Source organism: Durio zibethinus, chromosome 6, assembly GCF_047325235.1.
Source record: "Durio zibethinus cultivar Kanyao isolate XHJ-2024 chromosome 6, ASM4732523v1, whole genome shotgun sequence".
In the NCBI taxonomy this organism is placed as follows: Eukaryota; Viridiplantae; Streptophyta; class Magnoliopsida; order Malvales; family Malvaceae; genus Durio; species Durio zibethinus.
Window position 1 is genome coordinate 4900948 of NC_143167.1, and position 24994 is coordinate 4925941.

General features: G+C 30.5%; 3 protein-coding genes and 1 pseudogene across 6 annotated transcripts; all 4 read left to right on the top strand.

Moving 5' to 3' along the window:
- Nucleotides 1–1681: 1681 nt before the first annotated feature.
- LOC111285419 (putative LRR receptor-like serine/threonine-protein kinase At1g06840) lies at nucleotides 1682–11990 on the top strand. 2 transcript variants are annotated; one of them, XM_022874869.2, is made up of 21 exons: nucleotides 1682–2079; nucleotides 2268–2472; nucleotides 2790–2940; nucleotides 3167–3238; nucleotides 3405–3476; nucleotides 3565–3708; nucleotides 3825–3896; nucleotides 4043–4114; nucleotides 5427–5501; nucleotides 5844–5912; nucleotides 6031–6099; nucleotides 6240–6311; nucleotides 6420–6506; nucleotides 6726–6794; nucleotides 7005–7519; nucleotides 8364–8522; nucleotides 9178–9461; nucleotides 10021–10072; nucleotides 10209–10459; nucleotides 10929–11063; nucleotides 11426–11990. In XM_022874869.2, exons 2-21 carry the CDS (start codon nucleotides 2331–2333, stop codon nucleotides 11768–11770), a joined length of 2907 nt encoding a protein of 968 aa, XP_022730604.1. In that variant the 5' UTR covers nucleotides 1682–2079; nucleotides 2268–2330; the 3' UTR covers nucleotides 11771–11990. The 2 variants fall into 2 exon arrangements, with proteins under 2 accessions (XP_022730604.1, XP_022730605.1); XM_022874870.2 differs by lacking the exon at nucleotides 1682–2079 and having other exon boundaries at nucleotides 2124–2472.
- A 5349-nt stretch (nucleotides 11991–17339) lies between these two features.
- Nucleotides 17340–19683, top strand: LOC111285050 (large ribosomal subunit protein uL16). 2 transcript variants are annotated; one of them, XR_002689666.2, is made up of 4 exons: nucleotides 17340–17416; nucleotides 18547–19052; nucleotides 19174–19255; nucleotides 19417–19634. XR_002689666.2 is itself a non-coding variant. In XM_022874271.2 (4 exons), the coding sequence occupies exons 1-4, from the start codon at nucleotides 17407–17409 to the stop codon at nucleotides 19489–19491; spliced, it is 669 nt and encodes a 222-aa protein (XP_022730006.2). In that variant the 5' UTR covers nucleotides 17340–17406; the 3' UTR covers nucleotides 19492–19683. The 2 variants fall into 2 exon arrangements, 1 of the variants encoding a protein (XP_022730006.2); XM_022874271.2 differs by having other exon boundaries at nucleotides 18547–19048; nucleotides 19417–19683.
- A 2239-nt stretch (nucleotides 19684–21922) lies between these two features.
- On the top strand, nucleotides 21923–24191 carry LOC111285052 (large ribosomal subunit protein uL16). Of its 2 annotated transcripts, none has more exons than XM_089761941.1 (4): nucleotides 21923–21992; nucleotides 23079–23580; nucleotides 23710–23791; nucleotides 23880–24191. In XM_089761941.1, the coding sequence occupies exons 1-4, from the start codon at nucleotides 21983–21985 to the stop codon at nucleotides 23970–23972; spliced, it is 687 nt and encodes a 228-aa protein (XP_089618067.1). In that variant the 5' UTR covers nucleotides 21923–21982; the 3' UTR covers nucleotides 23973–24191. The 2 variants fall into 2 exon arrangements, with proteins under 2 accessions (XP_089618067.1, XP_022730007.2); XM_022874272.2 differs by having other exon boundaries at nucleotides 23941–24191.
- Nucleotides 24192–24519: 328 nt separating this feature from the next.
- Nucleotides 24520–24895, top strand: LOC149518368 (large ribosomal subunit protein uL16 pseudogene; annotated as a pseudogene).
- Nucleotides 24896–24994: the final 99 nt, after the last annotated feature.

The window sequence follows — 24994 nt, forward strand, 5'->3', positions numbered from 1 at the left end:
AATTTTTAAAACTTTTTGGATATGCAAATCTAAGAATTTTAAAAAGTTTTGATAATGTAAATTTAAAAACTTTTAAAAATTCAAAATTTTTTATAATTTTAATGGTTCATTCATCACTTTTCATCTTGATTGATTTTATTTATGTTACAAATATATATTTTCACAATATACAAGATAATAACAATAATTTTAATGGTTTAGGATTTGTGATGGAAACAAAGAAGAAAAGATGGGAAAGAGAAGGAATGGACATATGGAAAGATTAAAAGATAATTTATCAAATGTTAATTTAGTAATTTTATTTAGATGTATTTTCATAATAAAAAATTTGAGTGTATAAAGTAATTCTTAAGGTACAAATAAAAATTCAAAAAATTTTAATTTAATTGATCCATTCAATTCTTTTTAACTATTAAATTCAAATGATCATTATTGAAACAAATTTTTTATTATTAAATCATTATTTTTAAAAAATTTTGTTTTTAATTGTAAAAAAATTCTATAGAAAATGGTTGTGTGAACTTACATTACATGCATTTTTTTATCAATTTTAACCAAATTTAAGCTAAAATAGAAATTGATAAATTCAATATATTTTATATTTAACCTTTTAATTACTATCAAGATTGACCCTCAAAAGTCATATACTCCTACAAAATTGAAATTTTCTTTTTTTTTTTTGGAAAGCAATAAAAATAAAACCGTTTGAAAACTTTCAAATAAAAAATTAAAAGTCAAACAATATGAAAAAAAATATAAGGGTTAAAAGGGAAAGAAAGCTGTAATTAGAAGGCAAACTTTTTATTGGATTCTCATAAATTTAGTTTGACTGCAACAAAATGAAAATGTTTCTACTGTTATTGTTTTTTTACCTAAACAGACTTATAGCGTGATTGAACCATTATTATTTATTTTGATATTGATGGTATTGCTCTATATATTTTAATTATGTTAAAATATGATAAATTTGAGAATAATTTTTCTTATCATATTTTATAATGTTGGTTATTTTTATTGATTTCACTTAATATCAATAAATTTTGATAAAATAATTTATTTTGATCTATACATAAATATAAAATATATTTTATAATTTTTAATTTATTTTTTGTTATTTATCTATTTTTAATATAATAAAAATAAAAATTAATGAACAAATAACTTTTAAAAGTTATGTTTCTTTATTTTTTATTTAATTTATTTGTTTACACTGCTTATTTAAATCAAAATTTATAAGTATTTCAAAAAATTTTTTTAAAAATAATTGCTCTTCCTTTTTAAAATTTAAAAATTTTAAAACTAAAATTAATTTTTTTCATCTCTTTATTTATATCATAATATATTTTTATATGAAAAAAACATTTATTTAAATATTTAAAATATCATAATAAATTAATGATATTATTTTTTTATATTTTTAAACTTACTTAATTTTTAAAGATATTATTACATTTATTTTATATATTATTAGTAATATTATTATAGTATTTATAAATATATTTATATTAAATTTAAATTTTAAAATAATATTCTAAAACAACTGACCAACTACCGGCACTTATCCCCTCAATCGCCAGACTGGGTCGTGGGATCAGTTTTGTTGTCTGACTCTGACTAATTGACTCTGTGCGATCAGTAAACTATAAAAGGCTACGCTTGCGCCTCCTTCCGCCCTCCTCCAGAGAAAGTCAAATCTAAACCCACTGGCCATTTATTTTAAACACTAACAAGATAAAGAGAAGAAGAGAGAGAATCTAATATTAATAATGCATTAAGAGAAAAATAATAGCAATAGAAGTTAGAAAATGGAAAGAGATGGGTAAGTGTAAGTAACATTGAATAACAGAATAGAAATACTAGTATTCATTCATCAGCGTCATCATCATTATCAGCTGTGCGGCATTCATGTCGACCTGGTCAGACTCGGACGCATACCAAACACCAACTCACCCTTACCCAAACCCAAACCCAAGGTCTTCGTATTACGCTTTCCCTTTCCCTTTCCCTTTCCCTATCTATTTTTTTTTTTCCTTTTTCTAATTCGGCCCAGCATAACAGAACAGAAGAGAGCAGAACAGGGTAACATTAATGACTACTTTTTTTTTTTTCGCTGTTGTCTATTTTCATCCTCTTTTCTTTTACTTGCAACGAACTATTCATTGGAGGTTTCTCTTCTTGTCCAATAACAAAAGAAGGACAAAAGTATATACTGCGATGAATAAGGAAGCTTTTTTTTTTTTTTAACGTATTTGTTGTTGGTGGTTCAGAGATATCAGGGGGAGCGTTGGGATAATTAAAAGAATTCCAGGCGGTCTGTGTTTTTATAATAGATGTTTCACAACTCTGCTGAGTTTTGCATTCTGAGGATGTCTGCGTCAAGGGCTTGGACAGTAGGAGCTGTCTTTCTTATGTGGCTGTTTGGGTCTTCATTACTTATTGGAGCACAAGATGGCATTACGGACCCAATCGAAGGTAATTTTGCTTACACTTCACACAAGATACCCATATCAATCCTTGTTTCTACTTTGTTTTTAACAAGATTAAGCATCTTTTTCTCACACTTTGCCTATCTTGTGCTTACTTTCTACCGAACCCCTGGATTGAATGTATTAGTTGATCTTAGTGTTGGACTTTTGGCCTTAAAGTTTTCTCTTTCATTTTTTCACTTCCAATTTCCAACACATCTCACAGGAGATGTAAGAGCATGGCCACTTCTGAATTTCACTTAATCCTTTTTCCCTGTCCATGTTGGATGGAAGTCCTTAATTTTCATTTGCATCTATTTGCAGTCCAGGCATTACGAGACATCAAGAGCACTTTGATTGATACCAACAAGAATTTGAGTAATTGGAATCGAGGAGACCCGTGCACATCCAATTGGACAGGAGTTTTGTGCTTCAATACATCTCTGGATGATGGCTACCGACATGTTAGGGAACTGTAAGTGTTCAGCACGAGAATAGTGATCTCTATTTAAACTGCCTTTGCTTTCACCCCTGTCAAAGTATCAATTCACTTTTGTATGCTTGCTAGCATCTTATGTAGATTCTAGTTACAAATTCACAAAAATATCAACTTCAAGTAGAATTACTCCTGATTGCAAAGATACATTTCTATTAATAATTTTGTTATGACAATTTATTCCTTTTTGTTATGTTCTTTGCAGGCAACTATTGAATATGAATCTTACAGGGAGTTTATCACCTGAGCTTCGCCGCTTATCTCGTCTAGAAATATTGTGAGGCTTAATATATTTGGATTAACAAATTTGCCTTAATCTCATTTTAAATTATATTTTAGGATATCCCTTTGCCAAAAAATCAGGAAGTTTTATAATTTTTCTCCTATTGGTAGTATAAAATTTTTTTTTTTAGCTGATTTTTTGCTTCTGACTTTTCCAAAAGGGATTTTATGTGGAATGGCTTAAGTGGAAGTATACCAAAGGAGATTGGCAATATTACATCCTTGAAACTCTTGTAAGTTGTCTAGCTAATTTTGAAATTCTTCAGAACTGCATGAATTGTGCTTATTTTCTTATTTATATATGACATTCTTTGTTTCCAGGCTCCTAAATGGAAACCACTTGACAGGTCCTTTGCCTGAAGAACTTGGTTATCTTCCAAATCTGGACAGAATACAAATTGACCAGAACAACATATCTGGACCAATACCCACATCATTTGCAAATTTAAATAAAACAAAGCATTTGTAAGCTTTTTTTTTTATTTCTAGCCAGCCTATCAGTGTATTTGTTCTTGTTTCTTTTACCATACCTGTTCTCCACATTCATTATTCATTTGTTTCCTTTTAACCCTTGTGGATAGTCACATGAACAACAATTCAATTAGCGGACAAATTCCTCCTGAACTCGCCAGGTTACCATATCTTGTTCACTTGTAAGTTTCTTACCAGCTATTGTCTTAAATTTTAGTCTGTCATTCATCTCAATTATCAGTTAAATCAGTGACCATCTGCAATCTACCCTTTTCCACTTTCCTGCATAACTATGTCAATTTGTTATTAACAATGTGAGTTTCTGCAGCCTTCTGGACAATAACAATTTATCAGGGTATCTTCCACCAGAGTTATCCAAAATGCCGAATTTAACTATCCTGTATGGTTTCTTACTTTCATGGAAATATGTGGATTTAGATTTATACTCTAACTCAGATAAACTTCATGTACTTGATTCTTTACATTTCTTGGATGTGTTTTAGCATTTTTAATACTTATTATAATGCGGCCTTTTGGAAACATTCTGTTTATTTTGCATTTTAAACGCGCAATATCTTTTAGCATGCAGCAACACACATGTTTTAGCATATTAATAGACTGTGTTATACTCTTTCTGTGTATTTTCAAATTTGCTACTTTGGATTGATATTCATTGATTGTCTCATGGTTTGAACCGGAACCAAAACTCTGCTTATCTCAATAAGAGGCATGGATGAATAACTCATCCCTACCTGTAAGCTGAGATCAGTACTCATCTCATATAGATCAAACTTTTTAGTGCTTCCTTGAAGTATCATATTTATCTTGACAATATACAAAGAATTATGATCATATCAAAAGCACATCATTCAGAGGTGATCTTGCATGCTCATTATAACCTTTTCTTATTTCCAAGCAACTGATTTTGATGTCATTTATGCAAGAGAATGATCGTTCCCATTGATATACCAAATGAGCTGTGGTTTAAGCGGTAAGGCTTTAGTGAAGGATTTGAGGAGTTTAGTTTTAGGTGATAAATGGCCAAAATAATACTGGAGATCTGAGTTTTCAACGCAACTTAGGCCAAAATGTTCTTTTTTGAAGTAGCAAAGATATTTACTGAACACTGAAGAAGCCATGATATGTTTGATTCCATAAACATTTTCTAAAGAAAAAGATTCTGTAGCTAATTACAGTTGATGGAGATATTCGGCAGGGCACATAATCAGAAAATATCAACTGTTTAATTATTGGAAAATTATTGAATCAATTAATTCAGAAGTTGTATATGGAATGGAATGTTTGGTATTTATTCACAAGGTGTATAATGGATGTCCTTTATATAGTTTTTAAAAATATTTTCTTCTCAAAGGCATGATATAGCTAAGAAATTAAGAGAGAGAGAGAGAGACAGAGACAGAGACAGAGATAGAGAGAGCTCTTCTACTATGGTAGTTGTTAAGCACCATGAGGAGAATAGCACTGAGTAAATTTGAGCTATAGGTATAGTGCAAGAAAAGCCCATTTTTTCAATGAAAAAGTAAAAAAAAATAATTTTTTTGACATCTGGTTTATATATTTTATATCCTATATGTTCTTTTTTTTTTTTTTTCTGTGTTTTGGAAAAGAAAAAAAAATCACTTTTCCATATATCATAATGCATGAGTAATCTTGTGCTGAGTTTCTAAATGGTTTCTCTTTACCTTTTGCAGTCAACTTGATAACAACAACTTTAATGGGACTACAATTCCAGATTCTTATGGCAACATGTCTAAATTGTTGAAATTGTAAGTACTCTTCTGAATCTTCTGTCTACTAGTAGGTTTAGAAAACTATACAAATTAAAACTTCTTTCTGTCTCAAATATGACTTCACTTACCCTACTAGAATTACATGACAATTTTGAACAGGAAGTCCCATGGTATTCCACCATTGACATTATAATTTATGTCAATTAAGTATCAACTGAGGAAGCTAATGTTGTCAATTAGTTGTCCCTAACATTTAATGTTTTTAGAAGCTTTATATGGATACAATGACTAGTAAGCGTGCACTTGGATGTAATATAAAATCAGATAACTTTTTCATTTCATAAATGGTTGTCTTTCTGCATCACTTGGCTTTATCAGGAGCCTCAGGAGCTGTAGTTTGCAAGGACCAATCCCTGATCTAAGCAGGATGCCCATACTTGCTTATTTGTAAGTTCTTATATTTTCTGTTTTGTCATAAGTAATTGTATGATGCTATGGTTTTTCCATTAGGAAAATGGATCCAATGGTTTATTTCTCCTTATGAATTATATTATATATATTTCAGAGACCTTAGTTCAAATCGGCTAAATGGTACCATACCTACAAATCAGCTTTCTCAGAATATGACAACCATGTAAGATTCTTAATCTACCAATCTGCGTATCTCAGTGTTCTTATATTCCCTAAGAATTGATAATATTTTGAATCCTGTGGATTATGGCACTGATGTTTTCTGTGAATTTAGACACTTATTTATGTAAACAATATGTGCAGTGATTTATCCAATAATGAACTCACTGGAAGCATTCCTGCCAACTTTTCCAGCCTACCTAATCTTCAGAAGCTGTGAGCATTTTCTCCTACTTTTTTTAAGCCAAAATTTTTTTTTGTTATTTTCTTAATATGTGAATCGTAAATCCCTTTTTTTATATAGTGAGTTATTATTCATGGCAGGTTACTTGCCAATAATTCATTGAATGGTTCTGTTCTGTCCTCCCTTTGGCAGAACAAGACTTTGAATGCAACAGAGAGTCTTACCCTGTAAGCACCAAAGCAAGCAAATGTGCTTTAATTTTTTGCAATGCTGTCAACTCTCTGGGCCTCAAACATTTTGGACCTGAGATGCTGAACTACAATGTTAATTTTCCTTGGTTGATTTCTGCACCATATGTGTTCTGATTTGTGGTCAAAGGTGCAACAATCATTCTTGTAGCATCTCGTTTTGCTAAGTAGTCATCTTTGGCTCTTTGACACTTACAGGGATTTGGAGAACAATAGGCTTACTAACATTTCGGACAGCATTAACCTCCCTCCAAATGTCACTCTCTGGTTTGCATCTAAACTTGCTTTAAAGTTTAACTCTAATGACTAGCATTGATATTTTGCACATGTTTTCTTCGTCAGCAATTAAATTTATCTTTACATTTATGTGTTTTCTCAATAAAAATTCAGTTTTTTTCTTTTGGTACTTTTAATGTCTATACTGCCTCTCTTAAATTATTATTGCACTGCTGGAATTAATTATGTCAACAATTTCAGGCTCAAAGGGAACCCTGTGTGCATAAATGACAATATAAATTTACGCCAGCAGTGTGCATCTCGAAGTGATAATGTAACTGGAAGTCAGTCTACAACAAACTCCACTGCTGTCTGTCAGCCTCAATCATGCCCGTACCCTTATGAATATTCCCCTACATCTAATTTATCTTGCTTTTGTGCTGCACCTCTTCTTATTGGATATCGGTTGAAGAGTCCTGGCTTTTCAGATTTTCCTCCATATACGATTAGATTTGAGGACTACCTTACCTCTGGTCTTGACTTGGATTTTCAACAACTATATATAGATTCGTTTGCATGGGAAGAAGGACCTCGACTGAAAATGTATTTGAAGCTCTATCCTGTTTATAATGCCACAAGTAACAGTCGTAATATGTTTAATATGAGTGAGGTTCAACGCATCAGGAGGATGTTCACAGGATGGCTTATTCCTGATAGTGACATATTTGGACCATATGAACTTCTCAACTTCAATTTACTGGACATCTATAATGAAGGTTTGTCTTGAAAACCTTATCTGTTGCATAGTTATATTTTTCTTGCAACTTTATGAGATATAAACATGAGAAATGTGAAACTGCATTACACCATAATAAATTAGTTGAAGTTTGTCCTTTATTATTTCCCTTAAGTTTCTGGATATATCATTTTACCTGGAAAAGCTATGAAAACTGGATAACTTGTTCAGCATCCTATTATGAGCAATAACATTTTAGTTATATTACCTTGAACATAATCATCCTTTACAACTAAAGCATAACTCTACGAACATTGAAACGTTCAGAATTTGATGATTCTATGAGTTACATTTCTGTATCCTCTGTATTGAAGGATGACTTTTCAAAAATGGCTTAATGCTCGTTTGTCGTAGTGACCTGGTTTTGCAGATTTTGGTGGTTGAAATTGGTATTCCAGTCATAAAACCTTTTCTCTGGTTGTCTTGTAAAGATAATCTGCATCCAGGCCTCTTTATGCTCTTACAAAAATTTTCTTTTGTTAAAATAATTGGAGAATTAGAGGGTCTGGCCAGAAACTACACCTTGGGCCAACCACAGTTGGGCTGGTTACAACCTGGCAATAGTTGGTTGGGAAATCTTTTACAGCATATATTTCTCCACTTTGTGTGTACCACTTATAATGCTCAGGATGGTTGGTTTGAGTGATCAGTTGTGAGCCATAAGGAACCCAAATGGAAACTCCTAGTGGACAATGCCTCACTTGCCCGTGCAGGGATGACATATACCCAGCATCTGCTGCTTGTTTATGTCTGCAGATATAATAATGATGATGAATAACTTTTATTGTCTATTTGCATGTTCTTAATTCTCATTGATGTTTCAGGGACAGTCACCACTTCATCAGGTGGTATAAGCACGGGTGCACTGATTGGCATTGTACTGGGGGGCATTGCTGTTGCTGTTACATTATCTGCAGTTGTCACACTCTTAATCTTGAGAGTGCGTCTGAGGAACTACCATGCAATTTCAAAACGAAGGCATAGTGAGTATCTCAAATTTTTGAAATGGGATTTGCTTGACTATGTGAATCGCAATTTCCATCTGGACATTATGTAATCTGCAACCAAACATTCTTGTTTATGTTTCATCTTTTGAATTATTTTTTAATTATTTGTCTGGAAATTTGTGATTGAATGTGGTTTTTGTTTATCATATTTTTGTTCCAATGGACCAGGGAAAAAGCCTAGTTTCCAGCTATGATCTGTTGCATTCTTCCCCAAAAAATGTAGTGTTACATGTATGCATCATGCCTTTAATATCATTTGGCAGTTGTATTTGTTGTGTACACACTGGAGATTGATTTACTGCTTGTAGGTTCTCTTTTTCACCAAATATCATCCTATTCATCTCTTAGATATTTGTTCTAATTATTTTTTAGAAGAACTAGGGAGCTATGTTCCTCGGGCTCAAGGTGAGCGTCGGATATGGGTATGTATCTGACATGGGTATGCTTAATGTTTTTCTAAGTTTTTCCATATATTTGGAGGATCATACCCCCATACCCATGTCCAAATATGTGTTGGACACAGTACTCCAGGGAAAATGAAGAGTTGCACTAACATAGCTTGGGAGTATGCATTGAAAGATGGATCATCCTTATAAAGTTTGCTTTAACATTGAGCCTGTTTTTTGTACAGCTTCTAAGGCCTCAATTAAGATAGATGGTGTCAAGAGTTTTACTTACACGGAATTGGCCATGGCAACAAACAATTTTAACATCTCCACTCAAGTTGGCCAAGGTGGGTATGGAAAGGTTTATAGAGGCATTTTGGCTGATGGCATGGTAGTAGCCATAAAACGTGCACAAGAAGGATCATTACAGGGTGAGAGGGAGTTCCTTACTGAAATTCAATTATTGTCAAGATTACATCATCGAAATCTTGTGTCTTTGATTGGATATTGTGATGAAGAAGGCGAGCAGGTATTTGCACTCATCTGTTTCTGATTATGTATAATTTGTCAATTGTACATACTTATTCGCTATCACTTTGGAAATTGTGATTCACCTATGTTATCCTCGGCGGAGTCCCTTGTTCCTTCAACCTATCTATTGATTGACAAATGGAAGAACCATCATTGTACAGTTTCCATTCACTTATGCACTTATTAATGCAATTAAACAAAAATTTTCAAATTATTTAAATAAAAAACAAATCTGAAAGATGTAAAACCTTTTGAATAATAATTTTAACTGTAGCTAAAAAATAAAACAAGAAGATACATACACATAGATGGAGAGGTACAGTGAGGTTTTATCAACTTACATTTTGGCTCTTTTGTCACTTTTAACTGAGGCGAATACTTTCTTCTAACTTTATCCTTTATTAGCAATGCTAAGCGCCTAATGTTCTGTGCTACAGTATGCTAAGACTTGCTCTTCTTTGTTCCATCTTTTTATACTCTTCTTTACTCCCTCTTTGTATTTGTTGAAAATCATCATATAGTGAGAAACTACATGTGAATTCTTTTTGCACATGCAGATGTTGGTATACGAGTTTATGTCAAATGGCACTCTGAGGGATCATCTTTCTGGTACTTCTTCTATTGTTCAGTTGACTGTGCCTTTTAGACAATAAGGGAGTGCGAAATTAACTTTTTCTGGTTCTGCTAGTTTTTTATGCCAATATTAGATGCTTTAATCTAATGTTATATTCATATGATCAAACAGCTAAGTCTAAAGAAACTCTGAGTTTTGCAATGAGATTAAGACTTGCCTTTGGTTCGGCCAAGGGAATCCTCTACCTACACACAGAAGCTGATCCTCCAATATTCCATCGAGATATCAAGGCCAGCAACATACTATTGGATTCGAAGTTCACTGCAAAGGTTGCTGATTTTGGACTATCAAGACTTGCTCCAGTTCCAGATGTAGAAGGGGCAGCCCCTGCTCATGTATCTACAGTTGTAAAGGGGACTCCGGTAAATCTCATTTATTGATAGTTTCAAAGAAATAATGAAACTCATGAATTGTAGTTTGCAACCTGTTTTTTTATTTGACTTTTTTCTCTTTTTTATTTGGTATAATTTCTCTTTTCTCTGATTATATCACCATTCACCGGTGTTCTAGATTGAAACAGCAATGTTCTAGCACCTATGAGCCTTAGATGTCATAATGCCAGCATTTGGACAAGCTAGCACAGCAGTAGGGAATTTTTGGAAATATTAATAATAAAACGTTTCATGATGCAAGCCAGAATTTGGTTTAGGATGATGAAAAAACCTCTTTTATGCATAACTTTTAAGAGGTGCACCAGAAAATTGCTATGAGATTGAATTCAAAATTGGTGATATCGGCTTGTACCGTCTCTTGGAAGATGTAAGAATCAGGATGTGGTTACGTTTATTTTAGTATCTCCATCTCTAATATTTATTTTCTCTTGGCATGCAGGGTTACCTGGACCCGGAGTATTTCCTAACACATAAGTTGACAGACAAGAGTGATGTATATAGCCTAGGTGTTGTATTTCTAGAGCTATTGACTGGGATGCATCCAATCTCACATGGCAAAAACATTGTTCGAGAGGTAATTTCTTTATCTGCATCTCTTAACTTGAAATTCGGATTTTGATTACAGTGATATCCTCCACTTCACATGGGAAATATTAGGATGAAAATGAAAGTTATTGGATCATTACACTAAATGAGATGTAGGCTACATCTACTTTCTTTCCATTAAAATGAAGAAAGAAAAGAGCAGTGCTTTTGTTTTTCTCTTTAGGGGAGTTGTTGGGAACTAAGATCTTCTTATCTCTTTTGAGCCAATCTCTAATTCCTTGCATGGAATATCAGCAACTTCATCATTTGAAGATTTGATGATGTTCATGACTTAGATTGTTTTGTCTGTAATGTAATTTATTCATAATATGTAGTTTCAATGGGTATCAGGTTAATCTTGCATATCAATCTGGTATGATCTTCTCGGTGATTGATGGAAGAATGGGTTCTTATCCATCTGAGTGTGTGGAGAAGTTTGTGGCTTTGGCCCTCAAAAGTTGCCAAGATGAGACAGATTCTAGACCTTCAATGGCAGATGTGGTTCGTGAACTTGAAAACATATGCCTGATGATGCCAGAGTCTGACATGGGAGTCTCAGAATCCATTGACACTGTAGCTGGAAAGATGGCTCCAGTCACTCCATCAAGTTCTGTGGTGAAGAATCCCTACGTGTCATCAGATGTTTCTGGTAGTGACCTTGTTAGCGGAGTGGTTCCCACCATTACACCCAGATGAATGAAGGTGGAAGCTATTTTCTTGGTGAATGTTGGACCATAATTTCTACTTTCTTGGTTGTTTTGTCTTGTCTTTTCATATCATGTGTAGAACACAGAAATGGTTAGATAAGCCCTTACTCGTTTGCTAGCTTCTAACATATAGTAAGGGTCTGCTCTGCTTCTCCATTTCGTATTTGATTTTAAGGAGGTTAGTTAATAATATTTTGAATTTTATTTTATATATATCTTAATGTATATTATTAATACAAACAAGAAAAACTATCCGGTTACGTCCGGATTATAAATATTTTTATTTGGATGAAATATAAATTATATAAATTATATAAAATTTTAAGTTAATAATAAAAAAAATTTTTTTTTTTTTGGAAAATATAATCTTTTGAAAAAAAATAAATTACTATTACTCAAAATGTGTCACCTAATTGTAATTGGATAAATATTGGTTTTTATTTTAAATAAAGGAGATTTGTTTAAATATATATATATATATATATAAATTAAATCAAATTTAAAAAATCAGTCGATGTAATATTTACTTATGAAATTAAAGCTTACTATTATCATAAGCCATTCAACTTAATTTTTTAAGAAAAATATCAATAATTTTAATATGATAGAAGGGGTATTATAATAATTTTGATTAATAATAAAAGAAGGGTATTTTGTAATTATGGTTGCAAGAATATTATAATGATTTCAATCAATTATGATAAATGAGGTATTTTAATAATTATATTAAAAAGGATATTATAATAATTTTAGTTAATTATACTAGTAGTATTAAAGTTGATTTAGATGTGTGTCGTTTAATTGTCAAACAATTAGATAGATATTATGATAATTTTTAAATGATCACTTTCATATAATTAAATGGACGTAAAAATTTAATACATAGTTATGAAACAATAAAAAGTGTATTTTCGTAATTTTGACAAATAAAAATATTTTCGTAATTATGCTAAGAAAGGCATTATAACAATTTTGACAATTAATGGTAGAAAAACATCTTCGTAATTATGGTTGTAAAAGTATTATATTAACTTTGATTATTTATGGTAAGAGGGGTATTTAAATAAATATAATAAAAGTGACATTATAGTAATTTTATGTAATCATAGAAATAGAGGTGTTACAATATATTTAAATGAATGTAATTCAATCGTCAAATAATTAAAAAGGTATTATAATTATTTTTAAAATGATTAATTTCATATTATTATATGAATATCACAATTTAATGCATAATTATTGTAGACACCGATTTTATCCGGGTATACTGTTTTATTTTAATAATAATAATATTTAACAAAACAAACAAAAAATAATGAGAATAAAATGTGTGCATAAACATGAAAATATTTTGCATGGCATACATGACATTTTCTTACGAAAAATAAATTCGAGCCTCCAAATATGAGATTCTAAAAGTATTTCGAGTAGAGATGCTTTAAGAAATCTCTAGGTGAGAAAGAGTTCTTTTAATGTTACCAACGTACTGAAACATTTTAAGAATTATTTTAATAAAAATGTTTTAATTTATTCTTCTTGAGAATAATTTTTTTTAACATGACATTTTCTTACGAAAAATAAATTCGAGCCTCCAAAGATGAGATTCTAAAAGTATTCCGCGTAAAGATGCTTTAAAAAATCTCTAGGTAAGAAAGAGTTCTTTTAATGTTATCAATGTACTGAAACATTTTAAGAATTATTTCAATAAAAAGGTTTTAATTTATTTTTCTCGAGAATAAATTTTTTTAATAAATAAAAAAATCAAGAAAATTATTTTTCGAACACCGAAAATTGGATTATTTTTATCAAAATCAAAAGGATAACACGTTAATTGATACCGTTTTTAACGGGTACTGTGAGGGTGCTAATCCTTCCCCACACGTAACCGACTCTCGAACCCAGACTGTTGCGCAGATCCTAAAATTATCTTTTTAATAAATTTTAATTAATTTTAAGATTTCATTAAAAATATATGTTTTAATAGGTGACCAATCGCACCTAGCCAAAAAAGATTGGTGGCGACTCCGTTATTTTTTTATTTTGTTTTCAAATTTGTCGGACGGACACAAAACCGTTACGACAATTATAAAACAATCAAGAGAGCAATTTTGCAATTAGATTGAGAATGTATTTTGGTAATTTTGATCAATTATCATATGACATATATTTTCATAATTATAATAAAAGGGGCATGCATGAAATAATAAAAAAGACATTTTTTTTTGTGATTATGATTATGATGTATTATAGTAATTCAAGCTAATTGTGATACGAGAGGTATTTCGTAATTATGATAAGATGATATTTTTGTAATTATGACTAAAAGGTATTAAAGTAATTTTGACAAATTATAATATGAAGGGTATTTTTGTAATTATGTAAGAAGATATTTATATAATTATGATTATAGGGCATTAAAGTAACATTGGTCAATTATGGTAAAAGGGGTATTTTAGTTATTATGTTAATAAGAGCATTATAGTAATTTTACTTAATCATAGAAATAGGAATATTATAGTCAATTTAGATGCATGTAATTCAATTATCAAGTAATTAAAAGGGCATTCTAATCATTTATAAGGGGATTAATATTATATTATTATAATAATATTAAATTTTAAAACGTAATTATGAAGTAATCAAAATAATATTTTCATAATTATGCTTAAAAAATATTATAGTAATTTTGATCAATTATAATATGACGAGTATTTTTGTAATTATGATTAGAGGGTATTATAGTAATTTCAACTAATTATAATATAAGAAGTATTTTTTTAATTATAGTGAGGGTATTTTTGTAATTATGATTATAAAGTATTATAATAATTATGGCAAACTATAATGCGAGATGTGTTTTCGTAAATATGATAAGAGAGGCATTATAATCATTTTGACAAATAAGGGTAGGAGGTTATTTTCATAATTATAATTATAGGGACATTATAATAATTTTTGCAAATTATGATAAGAATGATATTTTAATAATTATGTTAAGATATGCATTATAATAATTTTAATTAATCATTGAAATAAAGCATCATAGTTAATTTAGATGCATATAATTCATGTGAAATAATTAAAATGGCATTATGATCATTTTTAAGAAAATTAAGTTTGCACGTGACATCAATAATGATAAATATTTATGAAAAAATTTTATATTATAAATTAGAAAAATAAAACGAAAATGGAAAAAAATTCAAATATGAAGTCAACACATTTACTTATATAATTTTCTTTAAAAATGATCACATAAAAAAAATCAAACGTGTATTTTTAATAACAATATTGAATAGCCTATATTAAAAAAGGTCAAAATATAAAAAATCATGCAATTCAATTATCAAGTAATTAAAAAGATATTTTTGATAATTTTTAAAAAATTGAGTTAACATGCCATATAAAAAATGGTGAGTTTTTATAAAAAATTTCATATTATAAATGAAAAAAAAATTCTAATGTAAAGTCAACACATACACAAATATGATTTTTTTTTAAATGATCAAATTAAAAAAAATCAAACATATATTTTTATTAATAATTTTAAGCTGCTCATATTAAAAAAGTCAAAATATAAAAAAGCTATTTAATATTAAAAAAAGAATAACAAATCAAACAACTTGATATGTTGTATATCAAAATGGATCTCATAAAAAAATTTAAATAAAATAATATTTATAAATTGAGTAAAATTAAAAAAAAAAAGTAAAAAAATATTATGTACCCTTAATAGTAAATAAGTTTTAAAATCAAATCAAAATGAAAAAATAAATTTGGTTTGAAAAAAAAAAGGAAGAAGTAAAAAAAGTAAAAAAGAGAAAAATGAGCACAAGTGAGTTCCAAAAAATTTTTTTTTTTTAAATATTGAATATAATAAAAAAGAAAGAAATTTAAAAAATAGCGTGAAAAAAATTAAAACCAAAATCTAAATTTAAAAAATATGGCCACATCTTTAAAAAAAAAAGTGTGGGTACCACTAATAAAAAAATAATAATAAAAAGGATTGACTGAAAAAATGGGTCCATATCTTTATAAAAAAGTATGTAGGCCTCACACTCTTTTAAAAAAATATAAATAAGGTCCAAAAAAATTTATATATATGATATATATATATATAATACTAAAAATAATTTACAAAATTATAAAATTTATCGATTCATAAACAAATATAGAACGTAAATATAATATATTAAATAAATAGTTTTTTTAAATTTATGATTTATATAAAAAACATAAATAAATCAATTGCTAAATAATATATTTTTCATCAAAATAATAAAAAAACCATTAAAAGAATAAAATTAAAACTTTGAGTTCAAAAGTTAATAATTTTTTAACTTTTTAATAAGTGATTCAAAATTAACTTTTGTGTTAAAAAATTGCATTATAACGTGAGAAAAAAATTTAAAATTAAATTAAAAGTGAAAATTATATAGAAAGAAGTTGTGATTAATTAAAAATTTGAAAAACATGTTTGATATTTAACTATAAATTTGGAATCTTATAAGGAAATTAGAAAATTAATTTGATTTTTGTTAAATTACTATGATTATGATGGTAAATGATTTACGCTTCACGATTCTTATAACAAATCTCTTATTTTTAAGAATTTATAAGTAATAATTGATTGATATAATAAATAAATAAATAATAATATGATTTTACTCATTCTAAAATTATAATGCATAAACTAGGTATGCATAAAGAGATGCGCGCCCCCACCTCTCTCCCATGTTATTAGGTTTTATAAAATTTTGATGAAGCTAAAGCACCTCTAACTTATATAACCATTCACCTCGGCTCAGCTCTCTTGTTATTTCTTTGTATGATGTTTATTAACCTCAATAGATGGAAGAACGCTTAAGCATTTAACTCGATAATAAGTTCATTTTATTTTTATTCAATAAGTTATGTGTGAATTTTTTTAAAAAATTAATGTGTCGAGCAATATTTAGATTACAGTAAAATATTCGTTATAATTTTTAAATTTTAAAAATATCATATTTAGTCTTTAAATTGTGATTATTTATTAATATGATATTTATTTTAATTTAATTAATTTTAAATGATGATATATAATAAATAAATAATTTTTTAAATATATATTAATAATTAATATATTTGTAATTTAGATATCATATTCGAAAATTTTTAAATTTAAAAAACACCATTAAATATTTCACATCAGTACTAATTTTGGTTCATAAAATGCTTGAATTAATTAATAGTAGAGAAGATTATGATAAGATGGTGCTAGAAAAAACCAAAATATTATACTGCTCAAGTATTTATATCGTACTAATAATAAAAAGAAAAAATAATTTAAAATTTTGGTAAAGTCTGGTCCAACCCAGAACTCACATTAGTTGGTCTAACAAACAAACAGCTATGGCCCAATAGTTGTGGGCTGAAGCAAAAGTGAAAAGGAAAATAATGACGGCATGACGCAATCGCACACGTATGAGGCCGCGTTGGACGTATTAGTTTTAGCTAGGGTGTCTGACCTGACCTCCTTACCAAACTATAAGTACACCTTTTCCTCTCATTTATTTTTTGTCTCACAATTCTCTACGGTTTCTAATAGTTTCAGTTCCAAACGCAGATTTTCAAAGATCTACCGCCATGGGGAGGAGTGAGTATCTCTCTCTCGTTTTTGATTTTGAATGTGTAATTGGAAATGAATGATTGCTCAACTTTCTTAAGTTTCATGTTAGGGTTTATATGTTTGCTTAGAGAGCATGGATGGATGTTTTATTTATTTATTTTTTTTTTAAAGAATGAATAATGACGGTTTATCTTTCTATATGGTCTGTTACATCTTTGATTGGATGTGCCAAACCAATGAGACTGGTGATTTTGTGTTTAAATTAGAAATTTATGCCCGCTTTTACCTTTACCCGTGTTGGTTACATTTTCTTCTATCCTGCAATACCACACCAATATTTCTCCTGTTTTCATTTTCGGACTTGTGGGTGAAATCTTAATGAGATGACGGTGTCCCTGAATTCTGTGACTAAATGGATGGATTGTCTGCAGTTAAATGTTTTTAATTTATTTGCCATCTTTTAATTAGGGATATTTTTACTCATCTGCTGTTTGTTGATGTATCCTATGTAATGAATAAAATTATTTCAAACTGCCATGACCCTACCTTCACATTTGGGAATATGTCCCCCCTTTAAACATTGAAAATTCTCTATACTCATGTTTCCTTGTTATTTGTTCATCTATCTTCTTCGCAATGTGCTATTTTTATTCTCCTTTTGTAATCTTGCTGTTTCCATTGAACTATCCCTTTTTTCTTTACTTCTCAAGGGTTCTGTTTTTTGCGTCCACTTTTAATTATATTGCTTCTAGGCCGCCTTGGTAAAGAACTTGCGGTACTTGAATGATTTTCCCTTGTGGAATAATGACATGTTCATTGCCATTTCTTAAAAAGAAAATTGATAAAATGTTGTAGCTGATCTATCAATAGCTTAACTGATTTAGGTGGGAAATGCATTTCTAAATAAAATTTTATGACGTGAAGGGATCTGTCTGCATGTTTTAAAACCATTTAGCAAATAAAGTTTCCCACTTTCACTGTCCTTACTCAGGGGATCTGAGTTTAGGTTTGCAGCTAATGCTTGGCTTCGTGGATTAATCTTTCAAATATTGCCTGACATTTTAATGGATTTTCTAATAGAATTCAGGATATGAAATTTGTTGATTTACTATAGCAAACTTCTCTAATTAAAAGTTTAATGGTTTATTGGTTTGCAGGACCTGCAAGGTGTTATCGTCAGATAAAAAATAAGCCTTACCCAAAGTCACGGTATTGCCGTGGTGTTCCTGATCCAAAGATCAGGATTTATGATGTGGGGATGAAAAGGAAAGGTGTGGATGAGTTCCCTTTCTGTGTGCACCTGGTATCTTGGGAGAAAGAAAACGTCTCTAGTGAAGCTCTGGAGGCTGCTCGAATTGCTTGCAACAAATATATGGCCAAGTTTGCTGGAAAGGATGCTTTCCACTTGCGAGTCCGTGTTCACCCATTCCATGTCTTGCGTATCAACAAGATGCTTTCCTGTGCTGGAGCTGATAGGCTTCAAACTGGTATGCGAGGTGCTTTCGGCAAGCCACAGGGCACTTGTGCTAGAGTAGCCATTGGTCAGGTTCTCCTTTCTGTTCGTTGCAAGGACAGCAACAGCCATCATGCACAGGAAGCCCTTCGCCGTGCAAAGTTCAAGTTCCCTGGTCGCCAAAAGATTATTGTCAGCAGGAAGTGGTATGTAATTCACTTGTCATAACTGCTTTTGTTCTTTTACGGTTCCTTTTTAAAATGATTTCATAATTTTTATCTTATGGTAATTATTTGGCATTCCTAGTGACTTGCTCTTTTCTAATATTCAGGGGTTTTACAAAGTTCAGCCGTACTGATTATTTGAAATACAAGTCAGAGAATCGGATTGTTCCTGATGGTGTTAATGCTAAGGTTAGTCTTGGATATATATCTTACTACTTTTTGCCCTTCTTGGTGTTTTTTATTAGGTTATAATGAGCTTATTTTGCATTGGGGGGCTTCTTGTTGGCGGGCAGGGAGTTTGTTAATTATATCTTACAATGAACTTATAAGACTTGTTTTCGGCCTTGCAGCTTCTTGGCTGCCATGGACCTCTGGCGAATAGAGAACCAGGAAGAGCATTCCCGTCTGCTACTGCTACTGCTTAATATCTTAAGTTGTTCAAAATCTGAAAGTACTTGACCAAGTCTTAATAGTGTTTTGAGGCTTTATTTATCATTAATGCTAGTGCATGATGAAAGAACTTTTGTTTTGTTGAATAGAATAAATAGGCTTATCCTTAAAACTTTAACTCATGCCTTTACTAAAGAAATCTGATAATTGTTCTATTACTTTCATTATACCGTGGTTCAAGTAACTTTACTTTTTTTGAATGGTTAGCAATCAGTTAGCCATGTTGTGTATTTTGCAACTTTTAGATGCATGACGAGTTTTAATTGTTTACGTTCTTGTATAATTCTCAGTTATGTATATTTTGCTACTCTGTGGTCTATACTCGGCTGTCGGGCAATTATTATTTTGATTAAAATTATGATTCAAAATTTATAGTTTTTAAGGCTCTGGCCGTGTGTTTTGATTCCTGGTCACAAAATCTGATCTACTTGTGTAGACACTAAATAAAAGAATAGTTGTCCAAAGAAATAATAATAGAAAACGACATTTGGCTCATAATATTAGTATCTAAAAGCGTACATTTCTGTGTTTTTCCACCCCCTTGTTCCTTTTGCCTCTATTAGCTTCCAATTGGTATAACATGATGATGGTGGCAAATTGCCAATGATAAAAAGGAAGACAAATGCCAATGATAATAGTAGTTTGCTTCATTTTTAATATATTAAATAATTTTTTTAAAAAAATATTTTTAAATTATGAATGTACCTTTAAACTTTTAATTTTATATTTATTTAGTTCAAGAAAACATTATGTACATAAACTTTTTTGAATTCATAACTTTTAAAAGTATATTTCAATATCTTGTTAACTTATTCAAAAATTAATTGCCTAATATTTTTAAATTATTAATTTTTTTTGTTTTGGTGAATAAAATATTAAATATAATATAAGTAGTTTTAGAGCAGTTTTTAGCAAAAAGTTACGACTGATAATGCGAGGAGAATATTAATAAAATAGCATTCTTGCTCCAACTTCCTGCCATGGTCGCGTGCAAATAGGAGTAATTTTTCATCTTATATATGTATATTTATTTAATACATTCATTTTACACACTTATGTAATATAACAAATAGAGTTAGTAAGTAATAATTGATTGATATAATAAATAAACAAATAATAATACGATTTTAATCTTTTTTAAATTATAATACATAAATATATACCCATGATCATAAATATTAAAACAATGCTAAATAAACAAAATTCTTAATGTGACTCTCAACAGGTTAATAGATTTTAATTGCCACAAAAAAAAAAAAACTTTATAATACCTTTTTATTGGTTTTTCGCACCTATGTCATTCATATTTCAGAATGTTATTAATTAATATAACTAAATCCACCAGACTTAATGCATTCATATTAAAAACAGAGCTTATAAATTATTTGACTTTTTTAACATCCACAAAGGTTCTTTAAATTTTAAGAGGTCAACAATCCCTTTTTAACTTGTATAACCATCCATCTCTACCTCATGTTATTACGGGTTTTTAAAATTTTTGAAACTTCAAAACCCCATCTGATTTCTATAAACCATCCGCCTCTGCTTAGCTCTTTTGTCAAGTACCGCACCATCTGATTCACTTATCCAACCAAATATCAAATTAAACTCAACAAATTAAAAATATAAAAATGTTAGCGATTATGCATTCGTTAATTATTTGTTTGATGTTTATGAACCTCAACAGATGGAAGAGCACTTTGGTATTGACTCAATAATAAGTAAATCTTATTTTTATTCTTTGTTTGATGTTTATGAACCTCAATAGATGAAAGAATGCTTTGGCATTTGACGGGAAGTAAATCATATTTTTATTCAAAGAGCTAAGTGAGAATTTCTTAAAAGAGTTAATGTCTCCAGCAATGTTTAAATTAAAATAAAATATTTATTATGATTTTTAATATGATATTTGAATTAATATGATATTTATCTTAATCTAATTAATTTTAACTAATTATATATGATAAGTTGACAAATTTTTATATACGTATTAATTAATAAATTTATAATTTAAATATTATATTAAAAATTTTTAAAATTTAAAAATTATATTAAATATTTCACGTCAGTATTAATTTAATAGGAGAGAAGATTATGCTAAGATGGTGCTAGAAAAAATCAAATTTCCTACCGTTCAAGTATTTATATTACTGATAATAAAAGGAAAAAGGAATTTAAAATATTCGTAAAGTCTGGTCCAACCCCGAACTCCCATTAGTTGGGTCAAACAAGCAAACAGCATTGGCCCAATGGTGGTGGGCTGAAGAAAAGGATAAAAAACAAAAATGACGGCATGACGTAATCACACACGTATGAGGACGTGTTGAACGTGTTAGTTTTAGCTAGGGTTTCTAACCTGACCGCCTTACCATACTATAAATAGAGCTTTTCCTCTTTTTCTCTTTCAATGTTCTAGGGTTTCCATCAGTTTCAGTTGCAGCCGCAGATTTTCAAAGATCTACCGCCATGGGGAGGAGTGAGTATCTCTCTCCCGTATTGTATTTGAACGTAATTGGAAATCAATGATTGCCCAACTTTCTTTGGTTTCATACTAGGGTTTATATGGTTGCTTAGAGAACATCGACGGATGCTTTAGTTTTTTCTTTTTTAAGAATGAATACTGATGGTTTATTTTTCTATTTGGTCTGTTACATCTTTGATTGGATGTGCCAAAACAATGAGACGGGTGATTTTATGTTTTAAATTAGAAATATATGCCTGCTTTTACTTTTACCTCTGCAATCTTGCAATACCACACCAATATCTCTCCTTTTTTCATTTTAGGTCTTGTGGGTGAAATCTTAATGAGATGATGGTATCGCTGAATTCTGTGACTAAATGGATGGATTGTCTGCAGTTAAATGTTTTAAATTAATTTGCCATCTCTTAATTAGGGATATTTTGGCTCATCTGCTGTTTGTTGATGTATCCGATGTGATGAATCAAATTATTTCAAACTGCCATGACCCAACCTCCGCGTTTGCGAAGATGTCCCCCCTGTAGACATTGGAAATTTTCTATACTTGCGTTTCCTTTTTATTTGTTCGTTTATCTTCTCAATATACATTTTTTATTTTCCTTTTGTAATTGTGCCTGTTTCCCTTGAACTATACTTTCTTTCTTTACTTCTCAAGTGTTCTGTTTTTCTGCATCCGCTTTAATTATGTTGCTTCTAGGTCTGCCTTAAAGAACTGGCTGTACTTAAATGATTTTCCCTTGTGGAATAATGATATTTTCATCACAATTTCTTGAAAAGAAAATTGATAAATTGTTGTGGCTGATCTATCAATAACTTAATTGATTTAGATGGGAAATGCATTTCAAAATAAAATTTTGTGATGTGAAGGGATCTGTTTTGTGTTTTAAATCCATTTAGTAAATGAAAGTTTCACACTTTCACTGTCCTTTCTGCTAATGCTTGGCATTGTGGATTAATCTTTCGAATATTGCCTGCCATTAAACCACTTAATGGATTTTTTTAACAGAGTTGTGGGTATGAAATTTGTTGATTTACTATATTAAACTTCACTAATTAAAATTCTAATGGTTTGTTGGTTTTCAGGACCTGCAAGGTGTTATCGTCAGATTAAAAACAAGCCTTACCCAAAGTCACGTTATTGCCGTGGTGTACCTGATCCAAAGATCAGGATTTATGATGTGGGGATGAAAAGGAAAGGTGTGGATGAGTTCCCTTTCTGTGTGCACCTGGTATCTTGGGAGAAAGAAAACGTCTCTAGTGAGGCGTTGGAGGCTGCTCGAATTGCTTGCAACAAATATATGGCCAAGTTTGCAGGAAAGGATGCCTTCCACTTGCGAGTCCGTGTTCACCCATTCCATGTCTTGCGTATCAACAAGATGCTTTCCTGTGCTGGAGCTGATAGGCTTCAAACTGGTATGCGAGGTGCTTTTGGCAAGCCACAGGGTACTTGTGCTAGAGTAGCCATTGGTCAGGTTCTCCTTTCTGTTCGTTGCAAGGACAGCAACAGCCATCACGCACAAGAGGCCCTCCGCCGCGCTAAGTTCAAGTTCCCTGGACGCCAAAAGATTATTGTCAGCAGGAAGTGGTATGTAATTCACTTGTCATAACTGCATTTATTCTTTTACGAATCCTTCTTTTTAAAATGATTTCATGCTCTTTTATCTTATGGTAATTATTTGGCATTCCTAGTGACTGGCTCTTTTCTAATATTCAGGGGTTTTACAAAGTTCAGCCGTACTGATTATTTGAAATACAAGTCAGAGAATCGGATTGTTCCTGATGGTGTTAATGCTAAGGTTTGTCTTGGAAGTTAAATCTTACTACTTTTTCCCCTTGGTGTTGTCTATTGGGTTATAATGAGCTTATTGGGCTTCTTGTTGGCAGGCAGGGAGTTTTTTAATTATATCTTACAATGAACTTATAGTACTTGTTTTCGGCCTTGCAGCTTCTTGGATGCCATGGGCCTCTTGCGGATAGGGAACCAGGAAGAGCATTCCCGCCTGCTACTGCTTAAGATCTTAAGTTGCTCTAAATCTGGAAGTACTTGGCCGAGTCTTAATTGTGTTTTGAGGCTTTATTTATCATTAATGTTAGTGCGTGATGAAAGAACTTTTGTTTTGTTGAACACTTAATTGTTCTATTACTTTCATTATACTGTGTTTCAAGTAATTCACCTTTTTTTTTAATGGTTCGCAATCAATTAGCCATATTTTTGATTTGGTTGTTTACGATCTCATATAATTCTCAGTTATGTATATTTGGTTACTTGTTAGGTAATTATTATTTTGATTAAAATAATGATTCAGAAATTACAGTTTTCATGGCCTTGGCCTTGTATTTTGATTCATCATCACAAGTCTGATCTTCATAAACACAACGAAAGAAAGCATGCGTTTTTTTCCTCCCCCTTAATCCTATTGCTTCTATCAGCTTTCGATTGTTATAACATGATGATGGTGCCAAAGATAATAATAGATTGCTTCAGATTTAATATATTAATTAATATTTTTTAAATTCTTATGCCATGTCGGATAAGTTCCCTTTCTGTGCTCACCTCGTATCTTGGGAGAAAGAAAACGTCTCTAGTGAAGCTTTGGAGGTTGCTCGAATTGCTTCCAACAAATATGTAAGTTTGCAGGAAAGGATGCCTTCCACTTGCGAGTCTGTTCATCCGTTCCATGTCTTGCGTGTCAACAAGATACTTTCCTTTGCTGGAGCTACTAGGCTTCAAACTGGCATGCGAGGTGCTTTTGGCAATTACAGGGCACTTGTGCTAGAGTACACTGGTCACGCTATCCTTTTCGTTTGTTGCAACGATATTACACTTATAAATTATTTTAATTTCATATCTTTCAAACGTTAATTCTAATGTCAAATTAATTGCTTCAAAGATAAATTGATTAATACTTTTTAAATATTAAATTTTTGTTTTGGTCAATAAAATAGTAAATATAATATAAATAGTTTTAGAGCAGTTATTAGCAAAAAGCTACAAGTAA